The sequence below is a fragment of the Argentina silus genome (assembly GCF_951799395.1).
Source record: "Argentina silus genome assembly, chromosome: 5".
NCBI classification, from domain to species: Eukaryota; Metazoa; Chordata; class Actinopteri; order Argentiniformes; family Argentinidae; genus Argentina; species Argentina silus.
In genome coordinates this window covers 2,488,048-2,513,765 of record NC_139659.1, presented here as the reverse complement: position 1 = coordinate 2,513,765, position 25,718 = coordinate 2,488,048, and the positions used below count along the sequence as shown (strand labels likewise).

Below are 25,718 nucleotides of genomic sequence, written 5' to 3'. Positions count from 1 at the left end.
TGCTTAAACGAGAGCGGCTGACACCAAACTTTTCAATTAGAACCAATGAAGGCTTAATTGATTTAGTCTGTGGAGCGACAGGGCTAGACAGGGACGTCTGCCACGGCAATATAATAGTAGGGCAAACACTGGCAAAATGAACTCAAGCTCCTGTCAAGAGCTTCCATTGAAATTACAGAATACATTTCTAGTACAGTACATGCAATGTAGGTTGAAGCCCTGCTTTTTTTTACAGACTCCAAAAACCACTCCCACTCATGTTGTGGCAACATTGCCAAACTTACGGCAAGGCAATACACAGGTCGAGGTGAAAAAAATGTGAAACTTGAGTAAATAGGAACCATAAACACAGCAGGGTGTGTATTGCTGGCTAGTTCCCGGAGAGTGTGGTTAAACTAGTGTGTCAGGTGCCGTGCCCTCTGTGCGCCTGTTTTGCTCTAGAATGTTCTAGAATGTTCCTGGCAGCTTGTCACCAAGCTCCTGGCACAATGGAATCTTCCCTCTAGGTGGAACACAGAGCAGCATTCCGGAATGCCCCTCCACGGTTGGCTACAAAGACAAGCATTGAAGGGACCAGAGTATATCAAATATTTCCCTTTCCCTTAACATTCATAGCTGTGGTGTTTTATATAGGTGTTTTTAGTTTGGTGCAGGGTGTGTGTGTGTGTTTTTTTAGTTTCGCTGTGAAAGTTATTGTCTGTTGTTTGGCTATTGTGGTCATAAAAATTCTTATGTGAAAAGATGTGAGAGATATCTCCCCTTGGCTGGCCTCCTAAAGCCCAAGGGCTCCTTCATGGCTCCACACTGTTCAATTACACTTGGACAGTCCTGGGTCTGCTACCGCCATTTAGAGAGACAGATTACTACTTCTCCAAAGGATTTATACTGCGCACGCCACCTCATCTGCATATTCTTCTCTTTTGTAGAGGGCATATTGCCGTTATGAATCAAGTGTGGCATTGTTCGATTCATATGATTTTCTCAACCCTCTGCAAGGTACGAAACGCCTGACATGTATTTCAAAAAGTCAAAGAAGAGTCTTTTTTTTTTTTCTTCTCTTCTCTTCTCTTCTCTTCAATTTTTCTTTTTTTTTTTTTTGCCTGCCCTTCTGTGCTTGCTAGCACGATGCTGAATGAAGCATTTTTCACATGGAGACATCCTATTACCGGCACAGTTTTATTTATTGATGTGGTGAACTCTCAAAGTAGGACGAGTAGATGATTTTGCACACTGATATCATACCGTAGGAAGGGGGGGTCGTGGTGACATTTACAGCACGGTACGGCAGAGTAGCACTGTGGATTTGGGCTCCAGGCGGGAACGTGGTAAACACATTGTGAAGTAATAGAAGATGTAAAGGGTCCTAAGAGGTGAATCCACGCGTCCTGTTTGAGCTCTCAGCAGGTGTCCATAAATCGATGAAAAGGTGGTTATTGCTGAAACCTACCTCAGGGTGGTGGTTAGTTCTCTCGTGATTTGTATCCTTGTCCATACTCAGCCGGCCTCTCTCTCTCTCTCTCATCCCCCTCTCTCTCTCTCTCTCTCTCGTCCCTCTCTCTCTCTCTCTCTCTCATCCCCCTCTCTCTCTCATCCCCCTCTCTCTCCCTCTCTCTTTCTCATCCCCCTCTCTCTCTCCCTTTCTCTCTCTCTTACTCTCATCCCCCTCTCTCTCTCTCTCTCTCTCGTCCCTCTCTCTCTCTCTCATCCCCCTCTCTCTCCCTCTCTCTCTCTCTCATCCCTCTCTCAGACCCAGCATACCTGGAGCCAGCAGACGTCCGGCAGCAGCTCAGCCACTATCAGCTGGCGTCCCTGGGCCAGGTGTCGTCCAGCCCGTCCGGCCCGCATGTGGCTGAGGGCCGGCCTGACGGCGTCCTCTCATGCGAGTTCTGTGAGTTCAGCTCGGGCTACATGCAGAGTCTGCGCAGGCACTACAGAGACCGCCACGGGGGCAAGAAGCTCTTCAAGTGCAAAGACTGCTCCTTCTTCACCTGCAACAAGTAAGGACGTGGAGAGCGGTTGCTCCAGTGGCCGTATACAACGTACACTAATTGGACAAGTCACACTTGAAATGACAGTGTTTGTGTTACTATAACTCGTGCATGAGTGCAATATGAAGAAGTTCATAATAAAGTGTTGTAATTACTCTTTGTTACACTGTATTTACACTTGTAGTAGTTTTAGGCTCAGAGTTAATAAAGGTGTATCATTTAGCAAAGGAGTAGTAACAATACTAGTTACACTGTAATAACACAGTAATTACACAATCAGTAATCCTTTGGGAGTTTGTTCTTTCTGCTGTTGTTTGACCTTAATATATATCGGTGTGTCCCCAGGTCGACCTTCACCATGCATGTGGAAGCAGGGCACACCAGTGCCATGGAGGAGGGCCCCAAAGACCTGCGCTGCCCCCTCTGCCTCTACCACACCAAATACAAGAGCAATATGATCGACCACATCGTCCTGCACCGCGGTAAAACAAGACAAAATAAAGCCCCATTTATAGTCCCAATAAATGTCTGGGCAGCCGGGAGACATGCACTCATCATGAGTCAATAAAGACGCCGGGCCGTCGTTACTGTGACCTCAGGATCCGTTAGGAAATATTATTAGTTCCATCAAAGCATAACAATATGATTATGTTCACTAAACACAGTTAATGATGCTGCAATTCTGTTCGCATACAGTAATTGTTATTCCCTCTCTCTCTCTCTCTCTCTCTCTCTCCCTCCTCCCACCCTCTCTCCTCCCCTCCTCCCACCCTCTCTCCTCCCCTCCTTCCCCAGAGGAGCGCGTGGCGCCCCTGGAGGTGAGCCGCTCTAAGCTGTCTCGCCACCTGCAGGGCGTGGTTTTCCGCTGTCGCAAGTGCACCTTCACCTGCTCCAACGACCAGAGCCTGCAGCAGCACATCCTCAAGCACAACCAGCTCAAGCCCTACCAGTGCCAGCTGTGCTACTACGACAGCAGCCAGCTCCACCAGCTGGAGGCTCACCTCCGCGACGAGCACAAGGTAAGAGGAACTCCAAGTCCCAGCATGCCCCTGCTTACGGCCTACACGTGTGGTGATGTCATAGCCTTGTTTTCACTCGGGGGGGGGGGGTTAGGGGTTAGGGGGGGGCATGGGAAACCCCATGTCTTTTAAATTAGTTTAGCTGTCCTCGGTAGGGGTCTTGGCAAGCTTAAATTTGGCAGAGTTGTCTGGTTTTTGGGTTCTAGGGATCTAGAGTGGGCTACTTAGTGTTGCAACTAGTCTTTAAGGCTCAGTGGGAGCTTTAGTCCCCGGTCCCTGCAGGACTAGAAGCAAGGAGAAGTGCTCTCAGATATGTCACACATACTGTTAACACTAACCAAAAAGGCACCATGTGATATCACCAACTGTGCACGGCAAAAGATTAGAGAACAAAACATTAACAAAGAATTAAATAAAATAAGAAAAGTACGTCGTTTTATCGAGACTGTTTCAGCCGATCTACAGTACGTACCTCAGATGGCGATAGTGATCAGTTTAAAACAAGGTATGCTTGAAAGTGGACACGTAGCCGTCGTGCCAAGTAGATACCAAGATAATTCACAACCCACACACATCGTTTTTCAGAGGCTGCTGTCTATTCTGGGCACACCTCGAAAAGAATAGGTTTCATTTCCCTTATTCCCCTAATGGGGATAATGCATGAGATGCTGAGAGAGGGCAGATGGCATTTCATGAGGTTGAAGTATACATTAAACTTAAAAGGGCACAGACGTTCTCACGGCGGCGGCGGCTGCTGCCTTTAAAAGTAAGAAGGAAGTTACTCTGCACTCTACAAAGAGCACACTACAATCACATCACCCTTTTTATCTGAATAAGGTACTTGTCAATCAAGTTGCACTCCTACTGTAGTGCTTCACATTCAATCAAGGCGTGTTAGTAATTCAACGGCGGCGATAATGGAGTATTTGGCCACCATCGTCATACTAATGTACACTCACTGAACACTTTATTAGGAACACTATACTAATACTGGGTAGGGCCTCCCTTTATTAGGAACACTATACTAATACTGGGTAGGGCCTCCCTTTATTAGGAACACTATACTAATACTGGGTAGGGCCTCCCTTTGATCTTTATTAGGAACACTATACTAATACTGGGTAGGGCCTCCCTTTGATCTTTATTAGGAACACTATACTAATACTGGGTAGGGCCTCCCTTTACTCTCAAAACAGCCTCAATTCTTTGTGGCATTGATTCCACAAGATGTTGGAAACATTCCTTTGAGATTCTGGTCCATGATGACATGATTGCATCACACACTTCCTGCAGATTTTTCAGGTGCACTTTCAAGCTGTGAATCTCCTGTTCTACCACATCCCAAAGGTGTTCTATTTGATTCTGATCCGGTGACTGGGAAGGCCACTGAAGAACACTGAACTCATTGTCATATTCATGAAACCAGTTTGAGATGACTTTTGCTTTGTGACATGGTACATTATCATGCTGGAAGTAGCCATTAGAAGATGGGTAAATTGTGGCCATGAAGGGATGCACATGGTCAGCAATAATACTCAAATAGGCTGTGGCATTCAAGCGATGATTGATTGGTATTAACGGGCCCAAAGTGTGCCAAGAAAACATTCCCCCATTACACCACCTCCACCAGCTTGGACTGTTGACACAAGGCAGGTTGGGTCCATGGATTCATGCTGTTGGCACCTAATTTTGGTAAGCCTGTGCCGACTGCAGCTTCAGCTTTCTGTTCTTGGCTGACAGAACCTGACGTGGCCTTCTGCTGTTGTAGCCCATCCGCCTCAAGGTTCGACACGTTGTGCATTCTGAGATTCTTTTCTGCTCACACATAATTGTACAGAGTGGTTATCTGAGTTACCGTAGCCTTTCTGTCAGCTTGTACCAGTCTGGCCATTCTCCGTTGACCTCTCTCATCAACAAGGTGTTTCCGTCCGTAGAACTGAGATCACATTTTTCTTCCGATTCTGATGGTTGATGTGAACATTACCTGTAGCTGCTGACCTGTATATGCAAGATTTTATGCATTGTGCTGCTGCCACACGATTGGCTGATTTAGATAATTGTGTGAATGAGAAGGTGTACAGGTGTTCCTAATGAAGTGTTAGGTGAGTGTATATTATCTTGTGTGCTCATTGGGGAGAGTTTTCCTGACCTTCACTGCGTACTCACATATCCATTCTTCTTCATTTTTGGCGATAAGGTGATCCGGAACTTTGAGCTGATGGGACAGGTCAATCTGGACCAGCTGGAGGCTGCCAATGAGAGAAGAAGCAGTGTTGAGGAAGAGATGGAGAGAGAGGAGGATGGAGCCCTCCAGGAGGAAGAGGAAGGCATGGAGGAAGAACCGGAGGAGACGAAAGACGTGAAGGAGGAGGAAATGGAGGAAGGGCTTGAAGAGGACGAGGAGGACGAGGAGATGGGGGGCGAAAAGCCTGTCCCAATTGGTAAAGACAGATCAGCGTTATTATCAATAAGCAACAACAACCCGCATTGTCTGTCTTTGTGTGATGTTACCAATTACTGCGTTCTGAGTGTTTGTGTGTGGTGTGACCGGGAGCGGTGTGACGTGGCTGTACTGTGTTTCTGATTATGATGCTTGTTCTCTATGATGATCTCTGTCACCCAGATGTCCTCGTCCCCTCCGACAACGGCAGCAGCAGCAGAGTGTCTGCTGAGAAACGCTTCCCCTGTGAGTTCTGTGGCCGCTGCTTCACCAACAGCTTGGAATGGGAGCGCCACGTCCTCCGACACGGCATGTAAGTCTCCTCCTTCCCTCCTTCCTCTTCTTTCTCTTTCTTCTGCCTGTTTTCCCACAGTTAGTTCCTGTTAGTTGACAGACATTGACCTTTAACCCTCTCACCCCCCCCCCCCCTTGTAGGACTGTTAATAGCAACAGCAGGACTGACACAAGCACTGCCCCAGCAATAGAGGCCTCCGCTTCACCTCCCATCGTTTCGTCTGCTGTTGTGACGGACAGAGGATTGGACCTATCCACTAACGGCGAGGTCGAGGGAGGATGTCCCTCTGACCTATCGCAGAGTCAAATTCTGAACGAGGAAGACAAAGAAATGCTTGAGACCAAAAATGACCTATAGGAGTGCTGTGGCCTGACGCGTCACGAACCAATTAGGTTGGATTGATATTGGGTTGGGTATCGTAATAGGCTGCTAAAGGAAAGAAAAAGACGGAAACAAAATTGTCAATGAATTCTCATGTTTTGGAGCATTGTTAGATTTTAAGTGTTACATATTGGAAATTCTAGGTTGTGTTACATCCTACATTTTTAAATGGCTGAAACCTTAAAATGAGTCACTGGTCCCGTAGGACAGATCGTAATATATTGGTAACCAATAGTGAATGGTACTGTATTGCAGACATTCAGGTCAAATCTTCAGTTTCTACAATGGAATTCCTTATACACTCATATACATGTTTTTGATCAAATTGATAAAGAAAGATGTTCAGGCATGTATTGATTCAAGCACCTTTTAAACGCCTGGAAATCCAAAACAAGGCGTTGTGTTTACTGTAAGAGAAATTAAGTATAGACAACCCCCCCCCCCCCCCATAGCATCACTGTTGCTGTACCACATGTTGAGAGAGAGAGAGAGAGAGAGAGAAATAAAGAAAGAAAGAAAGAATAAGAGAGATGGCGTTCTTCTCAACCAGACACTCTCCACCCACACTGGCTTCAACACACAAAAAGATTTTGGTGATTTGACCGGAATGATCACTTACAGCTGTTTTTGCATTTTAGCCTTGTATAAATCAACTAGAAGAATTCCTTGAGGAATAGTTGCACCTTATTTATCTATATATCAAACTATGATTTATTTTAAAATATTGTTTTGAATATTGACCTTTGCCCCCAAAGTTTATAGTTAATTGCTATATAATTCCCTTAATATGACATGCCTTCAGCCTTAGGCATTCCCACAGCACTTCAACTCTTCTAGCCTACTGCTTTTATTGTTGTCCAACTTCTAACGGTCCCTGGTGACAAGATGGGAGTGGTCACAACAGTGTTCCCACAAAATGATAACCAGCAACATGAATCAATAAGGTTTGTGATAACGGGCCATATGTTTCCTTGCTTTTTTTATTTTTTTTTATGAATACCAAGTTGGACTTGTTATTTTTAACCTACACAGTCTGGTGAACAATATCATCAGTGTCATAAGTAAAATAGAGGAAAGACTGGAACAGCCTGTAGCTGCCCTCATCAGACTGTAGTTTTCTCTCTTTGCCGTGAACAACGTCACTGTGAAGTTTGACGTTGAGGAAGATAGCAGTTTGATGTCAGCAGCTAATTCAAATCATCAACAGAGTATAGTGACATCATTTGTATGAACCAAGCTGTATGCTAGAGAAGAGGATTGTAATGTGACCAACAATGTGAAAGTAGAAGACTTGGGTGTCTATCGTTTCCGATGTGAAATGCTGTGTTCTATCATTTAGTGTGGAGAGGCCTCTCAGAGCCCGCTCATCTATGTGCTTCTTTTTAGAAAAAGCTGTTTTGACAAAAAAGGCAGAGATTGTATATGTTGGAAGTTGCTGCTCAAATACCCCAAAGCCTTATTAGAAATGAATAGCAATTGTTTCAAGCTTCATCAAAATGCTTTTTCTCCAACACTGGTTGGACCAATAAGCAAAATTCTACAGTACAAAGTGATTGACAGTTATTCCTAACTCCTTTGAGCCATCAAAATGACAAAGAAACACAAAAATGGAAATGTGTTCTTGGTACCAAAATATTTAGCTGGCTATGTTTGTCTACGATTCCTGAGCAATGAATCATTGTTGCGAAGGTGGGTAGAACCCAGGGTGCATTCTGGGATTTCTGCATGTCTGCAGCTGTGTATAGAAAAACAAACTACTTGTCAAGTGTTTGAAACTGTGGTGTTTCAGAAAGGATTCTTTACCTTTTTTCCTTTAGGTGTTGGTCGGTCTCATAGTAAACAAAAAAGAAATCAAAAGATAACCTTTGGAGTTTTTCAGCTCCCAATCAAATGTTATAAGCTGTTGTACAACGTCTGGTTAAGAAATATCTCTTCTTTTTTTGTACCTTAAAAACAGGGGTGATTTGGTGCTGAATCTTTTGCCCCTTCTTTCCTTTAAAAAAGGACTAGTCTAGCGTTTGAAAAACATTTAGAGAAATGTTGAGGAAATATAAGCTTCTGCGTGGCAGCTGGTAGCGGGCCGCCCGACTCAGAACCAGGGGTTAAATTGGGATTTTGTAAGTGGCGGAGGTACCTCCGAAATGTGTTCTTTTTCCATGATAATTTTTAATAGAAATCCTATTAAAACCTCACTGTATACGATTTCCCACCCTAAGGTGGTGGGACTCTGTTTGTCTTCCCCGTTTCCCCCCCAATTTAACCCCTGCTCACGACACACTGGATACTTGTATATATATTTAGTTTGTTCCATTATGTTTCTCTTCTCTTCAGACTGTTCTCCATAGTTTGACTTAGATTCTCCATTTTGCCTTTCTCCTGTGAAAATCTGATTCCTGATGGTGGGTTGTGATGTTGCCTAGAATGATTGTTTACAATTTTATTCCATGTATCTCTGGATATCCTGTAAATATTGTAATTCATTGTCTTTTTTTAACTTGTTAATAAAGTTATCAGATAACGGTATATTGTATTTGTTGTCGTTTTCAAGGGATGGCTGTTGTGCCGAAATGTCTGCTTCCAAACAGATAGAGAGAATCTGTTCTATTTCTGCGTCCTCCATTGTCACAAGGTTCTGGAAATTTCCGGAAAAGGTTAATCTATCCAATCTGTGCTACCTTCCATTAAGACTGTGGCAGTGTTGAAATGCGATTGAAATTACCTTGCATGGAGCATCTTGACACTCAGACTGACACTCATTTTATTTTCCAATAGCTATATGTATTAGTATGCTTATCACGACAGATGTCATGAATTGTAAATGGGTAAGCTTTAAGGTAAGCAAGCTCCCAGGAAACTATTGCAAACTGGAATGCTTGCTTCCAAGGACAAAGTGGTGTGATGCCCTGGAATACAAAATTGTTGCAGTGCTACAGTATGCCAGCTGTGACATTTTAAATTTGCAGTAGAGAACATTCATTATTAATTTAATCCCCTGTTCTCGCGGGTGCTAATCATTTGTATGAGTTGAATTATTCTTTTTGAATGATTGCTGAGAGAGAGGAGAAATACAGAGGGTCTCGGCTGCATTTGTGGTCTTGCGGCATGTTTGAAATGGTTTGTCACAGCGGCGATCCCCTGTTAGAGCAAATGTCTTTATACATCTTCAATTGTCCGTCACTTCAGAAATGCGCCCGCCGGGCGGCGGAGGACAAAGAAAAGGTTGGCATGAGAAGCCATTGTGAATCCCTCACCTCAGTCACAGATAAAAGGATGTGACAGACAGTCGTTGAGGCAGTGAGAAACAGGGACAAAGCCCTGTGATGTTCATGGCTGGGGCTCCCCCTCTCTCTGTCCACAGGTCTGACAGAGTCGCCAGAGAGAGGACAAAGACTCAACCTTCAGTACTGAACCAGAAAGATGAGCTGGTTGAGGAGGGCAGGGGACTTTTTAAAGCTGGGTGCCTAAGGTTTCATGTACAGTAGATAACCCTAAATATTTGTTCGAACACCGTCAAGGATGTGCAACTGAGATGACCCTATCAGAGAGTCAGATGTTGCATGTTGCAGAAGAGTTCTTCATACCAAGATTATCATAAGAATCTATTTTGAGTCACAGTTTAGCCTTTCAGATGTTTTGATACAACACACCATTTCCAGTTGCCACCCCATGTCATCATCCTGTTATGCTCCATGTTGATAACATAATTTATCATACTGTTGTTTTGAATGCACTTTCCCCTTCCTCTATATGCTGTCCCCTTGGATGGTTGCCACAGAGTCCTTGGAGCATCCCATAATAGTCACAACAGCTTGTCCACAGGAAATAGCTTAGGAGTGAGGAGACATCCCAGTGGCCTCGGTCTGTGTTCCACCCTTCCACCCATGACTTCTCTCCCTCACATCTCGGCCATCGATACTGCTAGTGTATTGCTAGTGTTCAGCTGACCAAAACCATAAACCCAGAGGATTTTGTCTGCGCCAGTCATGTGTCTGCACTTGTGCCACAAACAAAATTATAGTATTCAAAAACATGCTCCTCAGCCTTGCATTTACCATAGAGTATGTGTGTCGTGTTCAAAGAGAGTAGATGTTCCCTGACAATGAGTCACACCACCTAACATAGCATCAGGTCTCTCTCTCTTTGTATCCGCGTGTCAGTATTTCCTATGCCTATTTTGGAGGCACTTTATTTCACAGGTCTAACATCATCTTTAAAAATATCTCCAAGACATCTGGGATCAGGAGTAATCTCTGAAGCTCACCACTTCAGAGGGGGCCGGCGGCAGACGCACGACCCCTGGAGACAGTGGAGCTGCCATAGCACAGCCCTGCCAGAGCAATAGAAGGAATGCCTGATGAGTGAAGGCACTGCTCTCCTATGACCGGACCAGACAGCGGGGAGGGGGGGTGGGCGGTGGAGAGAGGGAGAGAGAGAGAGAGAGAGAGAGGGAGAGAGAGAGGGAGATACTGTAGAGGGAGAGAGAGAGCAGGCCAAGGGCAGTGACCTCATTGAGCTCCAGCATATTATCACACACTTGACAGGGTCCTCTCAAAGTCAGGGATGGGCCGTGAGGTGGCAGTTACAGAGGGTACTGAATACAGAGTGTTGAACGATTGTGATCGCATGGAAAATACGGTTGAATGAGCTGGGATTAAAGGACAAAATGTGCTCCTCATTTGCTTATTAATGGGATGATTCCCCGGTGAAGAGAAGTGTTGTTGCACATTTGAATATGCGCCCTCCTCCAACCACTAAATGAATACTTACAGTGAAAGAAGAATTAGATTTTGCACACACTAACAAAGTCTGCAAATTAAAATCTGGTGTACTAACTACACAGATAATTGTAATTCCACCCCAAGTAGTGTCATGGAGGAGAATGTGTTCCAAATCAGCTTACTTTGATTATTAATATTGATACATAAATCCGATGCGTTGCCTTGAGTTGGGTAAAACACATATTAATGCAGTGCTTGTTTATAGGCTACTGTTTTATAAACCAAAGAAAGCACTGACTGTTTAAATATGAGGAGCCCAACTCTCCCAGCCTTGTGTGGTCTCTATGTTAATAATTTGAACAGGTTCAAAGCCAAATTACCCTCTTGTACTCTAGGGCACAGCTCCATTTAAATGGTAGTCACTGACACAGTGGGTCAGAAGTCTACCCTCCTTCTCCACAACTCTGACAAAGAGAGGCTCCTCAGTAGGTCTGACCCGACCTGGAGTCCTGGCCACCCACTGACACTGACGGCCTCAGACATTTCATGCCTTGGCAATAATAATGACCCATTGTCATTGCTGCACAGTCAATGCGCTTCTTTACAAACTTCTGTGGATGCTGGTGAAGGGTTAGGAGAGATTAGGATTAGGAGAGAACTTTACTATTCTGAGGTTGTGGATCCACAGATTCAAATTGGCCCTCCTCTTTGACCTCTCTGGTGCGACTCATTGCCATGAATCACTCAAAAATAGGTCTACACATAGATAATCTACATTATGGTTACATAAATATGCAAAGGTAAGTCATTCCATTCACTTCTACCCAAGTCGTTTTTTTTGCTGAACAACAGACAAATGCTGATACACATTACAATACAATACAAACAAATCACATCACATACATGTCAATGACAATTATGACAGCTTATTCACCCTCATGAATAAAAAAAATAGAGAAAAGAAAGAAAGAAAGAAAGAAAGGGAAATATACACAAATATGTACATAAAGAAATGCAACATTTCACATCTAATGTGGGCGCATCAGCAGTTGGCGCATGCTTCCTGGTGTGTTGGGTGAAGTCAGGCAGTCAGGTTTGTTTATGCGCTGAAAAGGCAGAGGCGTAATGGCGGCGGACGGGCTGTGATGAGCCAGCGAAACAGCGCAGATCGAGCCACACACCACAGCTTCGGGAGAGATACGGGGGGGGAAACAAGTTCCAAAACATAAGCTAAATTGCTCGTCGCCAAAATGCAGATCACGTTGAAAACCCTCCAACAACAGACGTTTAAAATCGACATTGATGCAGAAGAGACGGTGAGGCTGGAGTTGAAGCCATGCATTTGTTGAAGGGGGTGGAGGGCTTGAAGGCTGGCAAAGTTGGCTACCGTTAGCTAGCTAGCTAGCTGTAGCTTGCAAGCTCACATTTTTTGTTTGACATATTGCGACCGCAGCATAATTTAGTAATTTAACTTCCCAGTCAAGGATATTAACGACATTTCGATTTACGCGAAGTAGTTCGTGACTTTGCCCGGTACTTTATGAGTTTTAGGTTGCTTCACAACTTATCTGAAACTTGAGGAAACGCTAATGTTAGCTTGCCAGCTATGCTGCTAGCTAGCTCGCCTGCCCTGCTGAGTAACATTACTTAACGGTAATAGCTGGACAATCTCTCCATTAGTTATACACCCTTGAATATTAAAGTAATTGAGGGAGATTGTGTTATCGTCTTATCAGGTTTTGCATGTGGCGCAAAGGTCGCGGGAAGGCCACGAGCTGGTTAGCTGCTGCTTCAGTGATTGATGCTAGCTAGCTAGCGCTGTTCACCACTCATTGGGTCCGACTAATTCCTGGAACGAAATGAATACGTCCCTTGGAACGTTTCGTGATTAGGTTGCACGCCTTACAGGGGGTGGGGGTGTTGAAGGAATGACCTTGCGATTAATAACCCAAATAGAAAATTACTTTCGTTTGCATGTGTTAAGCAACGTTGAATGTTACTGAAATATTCCAAGAAATTCCAGCAGTTAGACTACCCCTCACCCCCACCCCCTTCTGTCTAAACATTAGCCATTCTGATAATGCATTTCAGCTGTCGTTCTCAAAACCTATGTTATAAATCATTTCATGGGGAATTAGTGTGAGTTGTCCCCATAGGTAACTGTCACGACCTTTCCCACTGGTTGCGTGTCTGATTTCAGCAGTTATTTCACCAATACATATTTACACGTCTCTGACTCTCACAGTGAACTTTGATCACTTTATGATTTTCATCTTTTACTATCTTTTTCATAGGTGAAGACTCTAAAGGAGAAAATTGAGAACGAGAAGGGAAAGGATGGTTTTCCGGTCGCTGGACAGAAGTTGATATATGCCGGTACAGTCCCAGACCCCTTTCTTCAGCTCTCCAATGTGCCTGGCATTTTGATAAGGACTTGAATGAGCCCCACGATGAAAATGCATAACACATCCCTGTGTTGTCATACTGTAATTGCAAGTCTCTGTTGACTTGCCCTGTGGCGTACTGATAAGAAAGCAACATAAGGAACTTGCACAGGTTGTCATTCCAATGTAATGATGTGATTATGTGAATAATGCAGTAAAGCTATGTTCAATCTGTGTGCACCACATTGTAGACGCTTCCTCACCGCTGTGATTTCACCTTTCACAGCTCGCCACTATGGGCTTTTGGGAATTTCATTTGTCAAACTAAAGGGTGTTGTCTCATTGTCAGCTGATCATTTACTTTCCCCTTAACGGTTGTGTGTCTTACAGGGAAAATCCTGAGCGATGACACGGCCCTCAAGGAGTATAAGATCGATGAGAAGAACTTTGTGGTTGTTATGGTGGCAAAGGTAAGAGATGCCTATCCTGGGATTCTGTGTGTAATATTGTCGGCCTTCGTGATGGCAGAGAACTTTGACTAGAAACAACACTTTTTGAATCCATAATAATTTAGATTTCACAACCGATGACCATTGATAAGGCAGATGGAATTAATTAACACACGCAGGGAGGGGGGGGGCACACACAGAGACAGAGAGAGAGAGAGAGAGAGAGACATGTCACATTAGACACCTCAATATCACAAACACAGGATGCGGACTGGATCCCGCTGTGCAGACAGAGGGGATTAGAATGTGTTGTTACCACTCCTCTCCACACGTACACAGCTGCTGCTGCAGCTCCTACCCTGATTGAATATCAAACCACTGAGCTACAATATGCTCATTGTGCACCTGATTGATTTTGTGACCAGTGATGAATGTCAACCGGTTATGATGGCCTTGAAAGGTTGACGTGTAGATTACCTCTTTCTGTGAACATGTTTGAAGAGACAACCTCTGCGCTGGGTAATATTTCAGTGATTTGTCAAAGGCCTGTTCGTACTAAGACTGAGAGAATTGATTTGGATAGAGCCTAAAATAATGTGATAGTTGTGTGAGTGTGAAGGAAGTAATCGGAGAAGCTAAAAGTGTGCCAGCACTAAATAATGCCACACATAGACGAGAATAAAATATACCTAGATGAGACTAAAAGACACCTAGACACGACTAAAAGATACCTAGACACGACTAAAAGACACCTAGACACGACTAAAAGATACCTAGACACGACTAAAAGACACCTAGACACGACTAAAAGACACCTAGACACGACTAAAAGACACCTAGACACGACTAAAAGACGCCTAGACACGACTAAAAGACACCTAGACACGACTAAAAGACACCTAGATGAGACTAAAAGTACTTCTGAAATCATGCCCTCAGCAAGAGGCACACTGTAGGAGTAACAATTTGACTCGTTTGGCTGTTGATGGGTAGATCTCTCATGTGGTAAGTGACCTGAAACAAATGTGTTTTTGCTAAAGCCACAGTGGTTACCCATGATCCCCCGATGTTCTCTGTCTGCAGCCTAAAGCGGCCCCAGCAGCTGCCCAGCCTTCCCCTGCCACCGTCTCCACCCCCAGCACTACAGCCCCAACAACCCCCTCTGCCAGCTCGTCTGACAGCCCACCAGAGGGCGCCCCCAAAGATAAGCCAGCTGAGGAGAAACCCCCGACAAGTGCAGCCCCTGCATCAACCCCCACTAGGTAACAATACCTAGCATGCGCATTAGTAAAATACTGTTATTCACCAACACCTGGCCTTGATATAGTCACATTTGACTGGTGAACCGTAAGTATTAGTCTCTCACTATAATGCTGGTGAAACATGCAGCCTGTGGGCCGACGGCCATTCGTCCGGTCTGAAAATATAATTATCGTTATTTCTACCTCAGTGTTGCTAATCACTGTCAGTCCCTCAAGCCGAGGTCGGTGGTAGGTTCGGAGAAGACGTTGTTCACGGTTCTTGCTTTGGGAAAGGTGGCCTTTTGCAGACGTGTTGTCAGTGTCTGGAGAAAGGGCAGCCGATCTCTTTATGGTTGTGTGTTTTGTACTGAACAGACCGTAGTGATGTTGGCCTACACTGCCATACCAGAACATTGCCCTCATCAGCTTTTTGCTCTTTTGCAGTTCCTCCGGTCTCTTGACAAATGTGAACATGTTTGAAGAGGCAACGTCTGCGCTGGGTAATATTTCACTGATTTGTCAAAGGCCTGTTCGTACTAAGACTGAGAGAATTGATTTGGATAGAGCCTAAAATAATGTGATAGTTGTGTGAAGGAAGTAATCGGAGAAGTAATCAGGAATCTCTGTCTCTAGCCAAGCTTCTATTATTATTCTATTGCTAAAAGTGTGCCAGCACTAAATAATGCCACACCTAGACACGACTAAAAGATACCTAGACACGACTAAAAGGCACCTAGACACGACTAAAAGGCACCTAGACACGACTAAAAGACACCTAGACACGACTAAAAGACACCTAGACACGACTAAAAGGCACCTAGACACGACTAAAAGACACCTAGACACGACTAAAAGGCACCTAGACACGACTAAAAGATACCTAGACACGACTAAAAGACACCTAGACACGACTAAAAGGCACCTAGACACGACTAAAAGATACCTAGACACGACTAAAAGACCCTTAGACGAGACTAAAATATACCTAGACACGACTAAAATATACCTAGATGAGACTAAAAGACACCTAGACACGACTAAAAGACCCCTAGACGAGACTAAAAGACACCTAGACACGACTAAAAGACACCTAGACACGACTAAAAAACACCTAGACACGACTAAAAGACACCTAGACACGACTAAAAGACACCTAGACGAGACTAAAAGACACCTAGACGAGACTAAAAGATACCTAGACGAGACTAAAAGGAGAGCTTTTATTAATACGGTGTCGTGGTTGAAGCTGACACGGTTGGAATTTTGAAAATCAAAATGGCAGTTTGTTGACGGGTGTTAATGTCCTTGGGCTCCAGTGACGGGCCAGTCGTATGAGAACATGGTGACTGAGATGATGCTGATGGGTTACGAGAGAGAGCAGGTGGTGGCCGCCCTGAGAGCCAGCTTCAACAACCCAGACAGAGCTGTGGAGTATCTCCTTACGGTAGGACCTCCGTCATCTACTCCTGCAGTCTGCCACCCTCCTCTGGGAGAGCACTGGGGAGTTGGGTGGGGGTGGGGTGGGGGTGGGGTCAGTTTCAGTAGGTCGATACGTTAAGAATGGTGGGCAGTGCTCGGGTTCCACCTGCCTCTGTTGTTGCTCCAAGTCGGTCACGTGGTTCTGTGGTAGTTGTAACGTTGTGTCACGTGCTTGTTCTTCCCCAGGGGCTCCCTGCTGAAGGGGCTGACCCAGTAGTTCCCCCTGTGGGTGGAACTCCAGGTCTCTCCTCCACAGCAGGGCTCACTTCCCCACCAAGCACAGGCTCCACACATTCCATTGCTCCGGGAGGTGAGTCTGAATACACACACATATACACACACACACACAAACATGCGCACACGTGCATGTGAGAGTGTGTCCCCAAAAATAAATGATTGCCATTGATTGTCAGTAATCAGCATGTCTTATTCTGAAGAGTTGGTTATAGATTGTGATATGGAGGTTTTACATTTACATTACATTTATGGCATTTAGCAGACGCCTTTATCCAAAGCGACTTACAACAAATACATTTGTTTAAGTAAGTGAATCATCTATCCATCAGTCATCGTAAGATAAAGTAATCTATGCTAGGACCAGGGGCCATAGGCAGTCACAATGCTAGAAGAAGGAGTTTTTTGGTGCTGCATTTGATATTCCATGCCATTATTCCACCCTCCGGTTAAGGGGGGGCGACCCCCACATGTATCGCTGTGGGATTCTGTCTTGTGATCTTGAGCATCCCCACTATCGCTGTGTGTTCCAGCCAACCCCCTGGAGTTCCTCAGCAACCAGCCGCAGTTCCTGCAGATGAGACAGATCATCCAGACAAACCCGTCTCTGCTCCCAGCTTTACTTCAGCAGATAGGGAGAGAGAACCCCCAGCTGCTGCAGGTATAAAGGCCGCCGACGGCCACTAACCTGAACCAAGGAATAATACATGACATACAAATGGCGTTTGCTCTGTGCACCCAGACACCTAAAACGCTATTTACAGTCTCCCATAACTCCCCACTCTGGTTCTCGGTGATTGATGCCGATACCATGGTACTGAAGCTGAATCACTTCGGATTAACTATGAGTTATTGCTGAATTCAATTACAACGAGCGATGAAACTTAAGAAATTCTGCAAAGCAACGGTCTTGCCAATATCCTGTCAGGATGTCTCAACCTCCCGGCTCTTCTACGCGCAGCGGAGAGATGAGATCAGAGCCTCAGGCAAGGCGGACCCCCGCTGTCTCCAGTTGGTCTTAACCACTGTTTAACTATGCTCAACGGTTAGGTCAGGTTTTATTATCTAAAACACTGATCACTGTCCCTCCCTTTCCCCCCCCCCCCCCCCCTCTGTTTCCCCCTCCAGCAAATCAGTAGCCACCAAGAGCAGTTCATCCAGATGCTGAACGAACCAGGCCAAGAAGCGGGCCAGGGGGGTGGGGGCGGCGGAGGTGGTGGAGGTAGTGGAGGAGGATTAGGGGTACCGGCCGAGGCCGGTGGAGGAATGAACTACATCCAGGTGACACCCCAGGAGAAGGAGGCCATCGAGAGGGTAAGGAATCCTAACAACCCCCCCCCCCCCCCCCCCCCCAATACAACCTAGACAGGGGTTGAAACCCAGTCAGTCCCACGTTGACCATGTTTGTAACATACCTTGTGGAACAAAAGTGATCCTATTGTCTGTGAAATCAACAACTTTGTTGTGCTCAATCTAACTTCCCCCTAACTCCCCCCCCCCCCCTCTCTCCTCCATTTCCAGCTAAAAGCTCTAGGATTCCCAGAAGGACTTGTTATACAGGCCTACTTTGCCTGTGAGAAGAATGAGAACTTGGCCGCCAACTTCCTTTTACAACAGAACTTTGACGATGATTAAATGGAGTCGTAGTCATTTTGCTGATTTATTGTTTTTTTTCCCTCTACTTTTTTTGATTGATCATATTGGATAAGCATAAACACGGGCCTTCACGTTCCCTAAATTTTACTACAGTACATCTTCATGGTAGCGTTGGATCATCATATGTGTGTGTGAGAGAGAAAAGCTGTTGTTTCTGGTCACTCTGATTGGGAGTTAAGTAAAAGCCTGCTTGGTTCATCAGATGTGTGCTACCTTTCTTCTTTTTTTTTTTTTTTTAATTCAGCTTAGACCCACATGATTGATTGTTTTCACCACAAGGAAATGAAATCTGGTTTTATTAAAGGTTGATCGCAGAATGTGTTCCCCAGTTTAGTTCGGTGTGGGGCAGGTGTGATTGGGTAGTTTACAGTATATTAATACATCATTGTTCCTGTTTTGATTCCTGTTTTCTATTTCGGTCTAAATGGACCAGTATAGGGATCCCAGTACATAGAACTGTTCTAAATGACAGTAAAGATTTTTAAACAAGCAAACATGTTATGTTACCTTTTTTTTTGTTTGTTAGATTATAATTTTTTTGTGATTTTTTGGGGGGGGATTTTCTTTTTTTTAATCAAACCTTCAATATCTCACCTTTTTCAATTAATTGCATGCGATACCACAAATGAACAAGTTTCCGACTGTGCAAAATTAAGTGCAGATGTGTTTTCATGCAGCCTGAAAACTGTTTCCTTCCGACATCTTAGGCATGTATATGGCTTCCATAACAGGTAATGGTGTTTACGGATACTATCACTTCCAATTTACTGTCATTTTTACAGAGAAAATAAAACTTTTCAACATAAAGAAGTTCTGCCCAATCTATTGTGTTTGCTTGTTTGTTTTGGAAGGGGAGATGAGGCTCTGTAGTCGCACCCCGTCATGAAACTCCTTCAAATCTTACCATATTCACCCTGCTTCGATTTTCTACCATTACATGCAACACATGATGCCTGATTATCACTATGCATTCGTACATGTGGTATTACACCATCAGGAAAGCTCTACCACACTCTAGTGTTCATTTACTTTTGGTGTTACGTTCATTTCCCGCATGTACATGACCACACCGTCTGGCCTGCTGTGCGTTCGGCCCGTGAACGGGGAGTGAGGAGCGCTGGCGCTCCGGGAGGATCAGGAGTCTCGACTGTTCAACTCGTTCAATGTCAAACAGCTTCATGTATGTAAGCGACCTCGAGGGGAAGACAGAGGTCCTCATTTGGATCGGGAGTGTGGTGGAGTGAGCACAGCTTTTTTCCACATCACGTACATGCAACACATCACATCACATCACTATCCACACTAGAACAGCGACCCCAATACCCCAATGTAGCATATATGCAGAGCGCTATATAGACCAGCAGGGGACAGCATAGACTGCAACATAAATGTCAAAGCCAGTTCGACACTGAAAGACAAGGCTTCATGAACTGTCAATGAAGAATAGTGGTGTCACTGACTTTATAGCCCTTTCAACTTGATGTTGTAGTATGGAGTTTGTGCACACGTTTCAAAATATAGATACGCTGTCTATTGCAAATTTTGCAAAAACAACAATGAATGAAAGGATCAAAAGGTTTATTGTAGACTTGCTGGTTTTACATACTTTGTGATTTATCCCTCTCAATGAGCAGAGGTCTCTGGCTCCACTCATAGTAGATCTTAATGTCCTTTGACACATTTGTGGAGCTGTCAGTGGAATTCCCAAATTTCACCACTAATGCAAGCTGTCTTTGATTAATTAAAAAAACCATCATATGAAACAGATGGAGATTGGGCTGAGGGGACATGATTTATGCAAGGCCATTTTAGAACAAGTAACAACCAAAAGACGTATTAAAACTGTAAATTGTGAGAATGTAGCATGAAGAAAAACATACGAGGAGCCGGTAGACATGCCTGTCTCCTGGCATCCTGTCTGTCTGTGTTCAGCTGAGAGGACCTGATGGTACTCGCTATAGGCACACGGTTCAAAGTTGAAATCAGATTTGGTGTCAGTGTTGAATGCCGGCCAATAGCTAGTCTTACTCTTCAATTCTTCTCTCTGACAGGTGAAAAGAACTCCATGGAAACGGGACATGGTAGAAGTGCAGTTTTTTTTCTTCTTTTTTTGCGGTAACATTGTCTAACTTTGCCCTGGGCAGAATCAGTATTATCAGGGAGAGACATTGTGTGAGCCTGCTGTGAGACTCTGATGCATTTTAAATGTGTTTATCCGTGAGAGCAGCATAATGATCTACTGTTGACCACAGAGTGAACAATGAGCAGTGTTGAATACATTGGATAAATTCAATCAAATTCAGTGTTTGAAATGTTTTCTCCTCCATTTAGCAGACTTTCCATTATATTATTTAGATAATAAGTTCAATTAAACTATTAAAAGCATAGTTTTGAAAAGCTGTTCTCTCATCTGTTTAGGCTATACTGTTTACATGGCAACACAAGTATGACAAACAATCTTAACTGTCTGATCATATGACGTGGATATTTTTATTTGGGATGTATTACCAGTGAGAAAGGTTTTGGTAGACTAGTCGAAAGGGTCATTAACATGTCTCCTCCTGACATGTTTTGAAATGAAACATAATGCAGCAACGTACAAGCATTGGTCTAGGCCTGCTCTGTGTGTCATACAATCTCTATATATCAGGAAGGTCCTCAGTAACACTCCCCAAAAAGGTTCTCCTAGAGTCTCTGTTCAGAGTCATGAAGATTAATGATAGAACTGGTTGGAATCACAAAAATTAGTCGATAGTTTTTTTTATAATATGTATTTGGCAGTGTTGTGATTTTACAGTGCTGTATGTAAATAGATACTCAAAAGACACAAATACAATTTGGAGAAAGGTGACCAAATGCATGTCATTAAAACCTCTGAAATCCGAAACAGGTAAATACTCTTATGGAACCGTAATTGACATTAAAATAGCAGTCATCAATGTATAAAGTCTCATTTCAAATACATTTTATTTTTTTATATTGTAAAATACATCCAATACAAAACATTAAGAAAGCATTTTATTTACAAATGTACAAAAACATAAGATTATATTACATATTTTGACTATAAACAAAAAAACCTTTGTTCAGAGTTACTCATTTCTTAAAAAAATATGAATGTCTCACATATAACATTATTGCACTTTGTGACCACAGTGCATTGAAGATTGCCATCACCATTGAGGAGAAAAGTATTCACCTGATTAAAGTCAAATTGTGGGAGATAGGTCTCCAAGAAACCAACAGACAACCCTATGGCACTTTCATATTTGTATATCTATTTCTTTTTATGTGTAAATCTTTGGTACCTTTTAATACACTTTTAAGTCACTGAGCACCATCCTGTAACATATAAATTAATTTGTACCTGAAATTAATGGCGTTGCAAGAGTAGTATAAATATCGATCTCTAACAGTATGCTGAACAGTGTGTAGTTGACAAACAGACAAATGGAATGTTACTGACAGAAGGCCTCTAAGATGGTGTTCTTCACGTTTGTCTGTGTTTCTTGTTTCCCTGATGCTAATACATTTCCAGTCATATGTTGGCACCTGGTTATCCAAGTCTTGTCGATAAATAGAGGATAAATTCCAGTTTTGTCCCACAAAAGAGGTTGTTCAGAGGGGTCTTGTCCAGTCACTGGCCCGTGGATGGACTTGGGTGTTAGTCTTAGGTGTTGGGTCCTTGCGAGTGCTCTTTGCCGTGAACGACACAGCTTGTCTTTGACGCTTGACAACAGCTAGAAGGCAAAATATGGTTTAAAGTCAAAAGTTTGTTTAATGTTTCTGTTAGGTCTTTGTGTTTTAGCCTTCCTCCATAGTGTCCAGTCTTATAAGTGCCTCTTCATATGCAACGCCAGGTGGTCCGACCTTGAGAAGGCCCTGTCACACTTCCCACACTGGAACGGGCGATGGCCTGTGTGTTTCCTGTAGTGTCGCGTGAGCTCGTCTGAGCGGGCAAACTTCCAGCCGCAGCCCTCCCAGTCACAGTGATACGGCTTCTCTCCTAACACACCACACACACACACGCACGCATGCACACACACACACACACACAAACACAAACACAAACACACACACACACACACACACACACACACACACACACACACACACACACACACACACACACACACACACAAACACAAACACAAACACAAAAACACACACACAAGGCAGTTAGAATTGCGCCCTAGTTAAAACAGACCAAACGTCTCCTCATCACAGAAAAAGAGGTCCATCCTGTCCTGCATTGAATAAAGAGAAAGCTAATCAGCCTGTGGTTTTATTTGAACAGGGATCACTATCAACCTGCTGTTTAAATGCCTGTTTGTGACACCTGCCAACTGGGCCTCTCTCTCACAATGTGAGCATAATGACGCAGAAGAGTCATTTACTGCTGGCAATATAATGAACAGCAGCTCTACCAGGCTGCATGGGGTAACAGAAGGTAATGGTTAGACCTGAATATACTCTACAGAGGGAAATTAACGATTATTCTTTGCTATGAATACAAACCATCCTTCAAAATCTCTTTTATTGTACTGTAGCTCCCCAGTGGAGACATTAAACAAGGACATTGCTGTCACAATATACTCTGTTTCAAAAAACTATTATTCCAACAATCTCCTTACATAATTACCATCAAATGATAACAATGAATGAATAGAAATGAATTCAGTTGAGTCCCTCCAGGTAAGAGACGCCCCCTATGCCTCCCCATCTCAGAGTTAAATCATAAACTAATGAGGATCGGAACTGAAAACGAAAAAGTCACCTCGTAAAACACCGACATCATGTAATCACGTCATCACATTTAGCTTTATGACGTCTGAACGTGACAATAACAATAACAAACCTGTGTGCGTTCTGTGATGTGCCTTGAGGTGGGAGCTTTTGGTGTAGGTTTTCCCACAGCCGGCGTAGTCACACGTGTGTGTCGCTATCCTCTTCCTGGGCCAGGAGCGCCGGCCGCGTTTGGGCTTGGGCTCCTCCGGCAAACCCTCCCCGGGGGTCATGAGGTCTGGGGGCGAAGAGGGCGGAGTCAGCATCACCTCAGGCAGCAAGCGAGGAACGTGCAAGAAAGTCTCGTCGAAAAAAATACTTAGATTCAACTGACCTTGGTACTGCAGGGCTGGAGGCTGGGGGAAGGGAGGGTAGCCTGACGTGGTGTGGTAGGCCTGGGCCAGAGGGAGCTGCGGGTGGCTCAACACCTGGCTGGTGGGGTGGTGGTCCCTGCCCAGCGCGTGCTCGGGGGACAGAGACGAGGAAGACCGACTGGCCGACATGGGATGCCCGGAGGGGAAACCGTGGGGGTCGAGGTGGGCTCTCCCCTGGCCGCTCCGGGCCTGGGAGGCCCCCCCGAGGTGGAGGTCCATGGGCCGGCTGATGGTGCACGTGCTGGGGTTCTCCTGCTTTATCCTATGGCAAACGAAAGGCAGGGAGGGGTCCGTGACAACACTGGTGGCCTTGCTTACGTTGATGCTCTGGCTGTAGTCTGACATGTCCATGGTGGTCTTCACCACAAACTTCCCCTGCAGGCTGGTGGGATGCAGGTAGGCCGGGTCCAGTTCTGGTCTCATGAGCTCGGCCACGAAGCCTCCGGAGGGGGACACGTCGCTGATGTCGGGGATGGTGTAGAGCAGGTCGCTGGCAGGGTCCTGGGGAGAGGGCAGCTGGTACGAGTAAGAGCCTGGGGAAGGGGACAGAGTTTGGGAGCTGCTTGCCATGGCCTCCTGTTGTTGTTGTTGTTGTTGTTGTTGTTGTTGTTGTTGTTGTTGTTGTTGTTGCTGCTGCTGCTGCTGTAGCATGGTGTTGGATAGGATAAAGTCGTAGTCCAGCAGGTCCAGATCCTCCGGTTCTGTCTTGGTCATACGAGAGGGGATGTCCTGGTCACAGCTGCTCCCTGCGGGCACACAGACTCTCTTAAGATGGGAGAGCTCCTCTTTCCATCTCTAGGAGGCAAAGAGACACACATGTTAATGATACCTGGTCAATTAGAGACATGGAGAAGCTGAGTAAGCTGAGGTGAGTCTGCTTACACTGTGTCCTTGGCCAAATGTAAATATATGCCTCTTTTTTTACTCATATTGGGAAAATTGTGGTTCTTTATCAAATCTACAAATGTCTCAACCCTATTTCCCAGCAGGATAACCCCTGTAATGTCTACATGTGTTGTTTATAAAATAAACGTCTCATGGGAAGGTGAACGGGCTCCTCCTTGAAAACAAGTGATATTTCTGCATTAGCCTATACATCTGGAAATAACTCTTAAATCAAAAGGCCAGATCAGTTGGCATATAAAGCAATAGAAAGGATGTCATTGCCACTGGACAAGGCATCCCATCTGTGGCCATCCATACTCAGTGACCACGCTGAAAAATCGACGCTTATCGGGGCTGGTGCACGCCCCTACAGCAGTATAGTGCGGCAATAACCAGAATAACTACGAGCGATGACAGAAGATAAGGCAAATGAATTTCCATGTAGGACATAAATAAAACCGATTAGTAACATGACCTGTTTTCTATATCCTGAAGAGATTAAAAAACGAATATTGACCATATACTCACTAAATGTGCATGTCCCATGGATTTATCCTTGACAGTCGGGCCGCTTGCAAATGTAGATATGGATGGCAAAAGGGTCCCGCTTAATGCCATGTCGAAGTCACTTGGTGGCTGCCTGCAAAAACAACAAATATTGTAAATCCTTGTCGTTTTTTTCCCCCACAGGCTAAATGTTAGAATCCAAGAACACTGTCTGTATTATGACAACCCAAACTGAAAAAAAAAAGAAAAGAAAAAAGCCCGCACCTCATCAATGAAAACGTGCTTGTCTCTTCCTGACGATTTCTTCAGTACAGTACACAGGTTGTTTGCATGGGATTTTATCCCTGTTGACACTCCGAGAGAGAGATGCGCTATACTTCAGTCCATGCCATGCTTGTGGACGCGCCGAACAGAACAGCCAACACTGACAGACCCCCCAGATGCGGTAACAACGTTGATGCAGATGGATCAGGAGTGAGGCGACACCCGGGGATTCCCTCGTCTCCCTAGCGATGCCGCTGCCATGCAGGGACCGGGCTCGGTGGCTTGTTGAACAGACTGAACTGACGGACAGCCCTGCACCGGGGTTCCCTCCTGTTTAAATCATCGCCGGTGGACACGCCTTCCTGTTGCTCAGCAACAGGCAGAACAGGAATAACAGTGCGCGCGCCGCTGGTTCGCGGAGCGGGCGGAGCTCGCGGGGCTGAGGAGGACTCGGCCGTCTTCTGTTTGTGTATCCAAACAACAATGCCTGATAGCAACCGGATCAGCCCACTTCGAAAACGTACAGGTTTAAAGTGAGTGAAAGGGAATAAGACACAGGGTATTTAAAGATGCACCGTAGCCCGTCTGCGGGCTGTGAACTACGGAAACTCAGACCTGC

The 25,718-nt window shown here is 44.8% G+C and overlaps 3 protein-coding genes across 5 annotated transcripts in view; 2 read left to right on the top strand and 1 right to left on the bottom strand.

Annotated features, from left to right (window-relative positions):
- The window catches only part of znf462 (zinc finger protein 462), a 36,194-nt gene extending 27,548 nt beyond the window's left edge, over nt 1–8,646 (top strand). For both annotated transcript variants that reach the window (XM_083669852.1, XM_083669851.1), the window contains exons 8-13: nt 1,748–1,997; nt 2,334–2,470; nt 2,784–3,007; nt 5,205–5,448; nt 5,631–5,760; nt 5,883–8,646. In XM_083669852.1, the coding sequence (XP_083525978.1) occupies nt 1,748–1,997; nt 2,334–2,470; nt 2,784–3,007; nt 5,205–5,448; nt 5,631–5,760; nt 5,883–6,099 (1,202 nt within the window). In that variant the 3' untranslated portion in view covers nt 6,100–8,646. The remainder of the gene's footprint in view (nt 1–1,747; nt 1,998–2,333; nt 2,471–2,783; nt 3,008–5,204; nt 5,449–5,630; nt 5,761–5,882) is intronic.
- Nucleotides 8,647–11,950: 3,304 nt separating this feature from the next.
- Nucleotides 11,951–19,094, top strand: rad23b (RAD23 homolog B, nucleotide excision repair protein). Its single transcript, XM_083669518.1, has 10 exons — nt 11,951–12,157; nt 13,136–13,217; nt 13,616–13,695; nt 14,758–14,936; nt 15,360–15,415; nt 16,232–16,359; nt 16,581–16,704; nt 17,162–17,289; nt 17,757–17,942; nt 18,150–19,094. The coding sequence occupies exons 1-10, from the start codon at nt 12,092–12,094 to the stop codon at nt 18,261–18,263; spliced, it is 1,143 nt and encodes a 380-aa protein (XP_083525644.1). The 5' UTR covers nt 11,951–12,091; the 3' UTR covers nt 18,264–19,094.
- A 1,974-nt stretch (nt 19,095–21,068) lies between these two features.
- klf4 (Kruppel like factor 4) lies at nt 21,069–25,395 on the bottom strand. 2 transcript variants are annotated; one of them, XM_083670433.1, is made up of 5 exons: nt 25,100–25,395; nt 24,857–24,968; nt 23,404–24,238; nt 23,143–23,307; nt 21,069–22,290 (listed from the first exon to the last, which is right to left on the bottom strand). In XM_083670433.1, the coding sequence occupies exons 1-5, from the start codon at nt 25,102–25,104 to the stop codon at nt 22,115–22,117; spliced, it is 1,293 nt and encodes a 430-aa protein (XP_083526559.1). In that variant the 5' UTR covers nt 25,105–25,395; the 3' UTR covers nt 21,069–22,114. The 2 variants fall into 2 exon arrangements, with proteins under 2 accessions (XP_083526559.1, XP_083526558.1); XM_083670432.1 differs by having other exon boundaries at nt 23,143–24,238.
- Between the last annotated feature and the right edge of the window lie 323 nt (nt 25,396–25,718).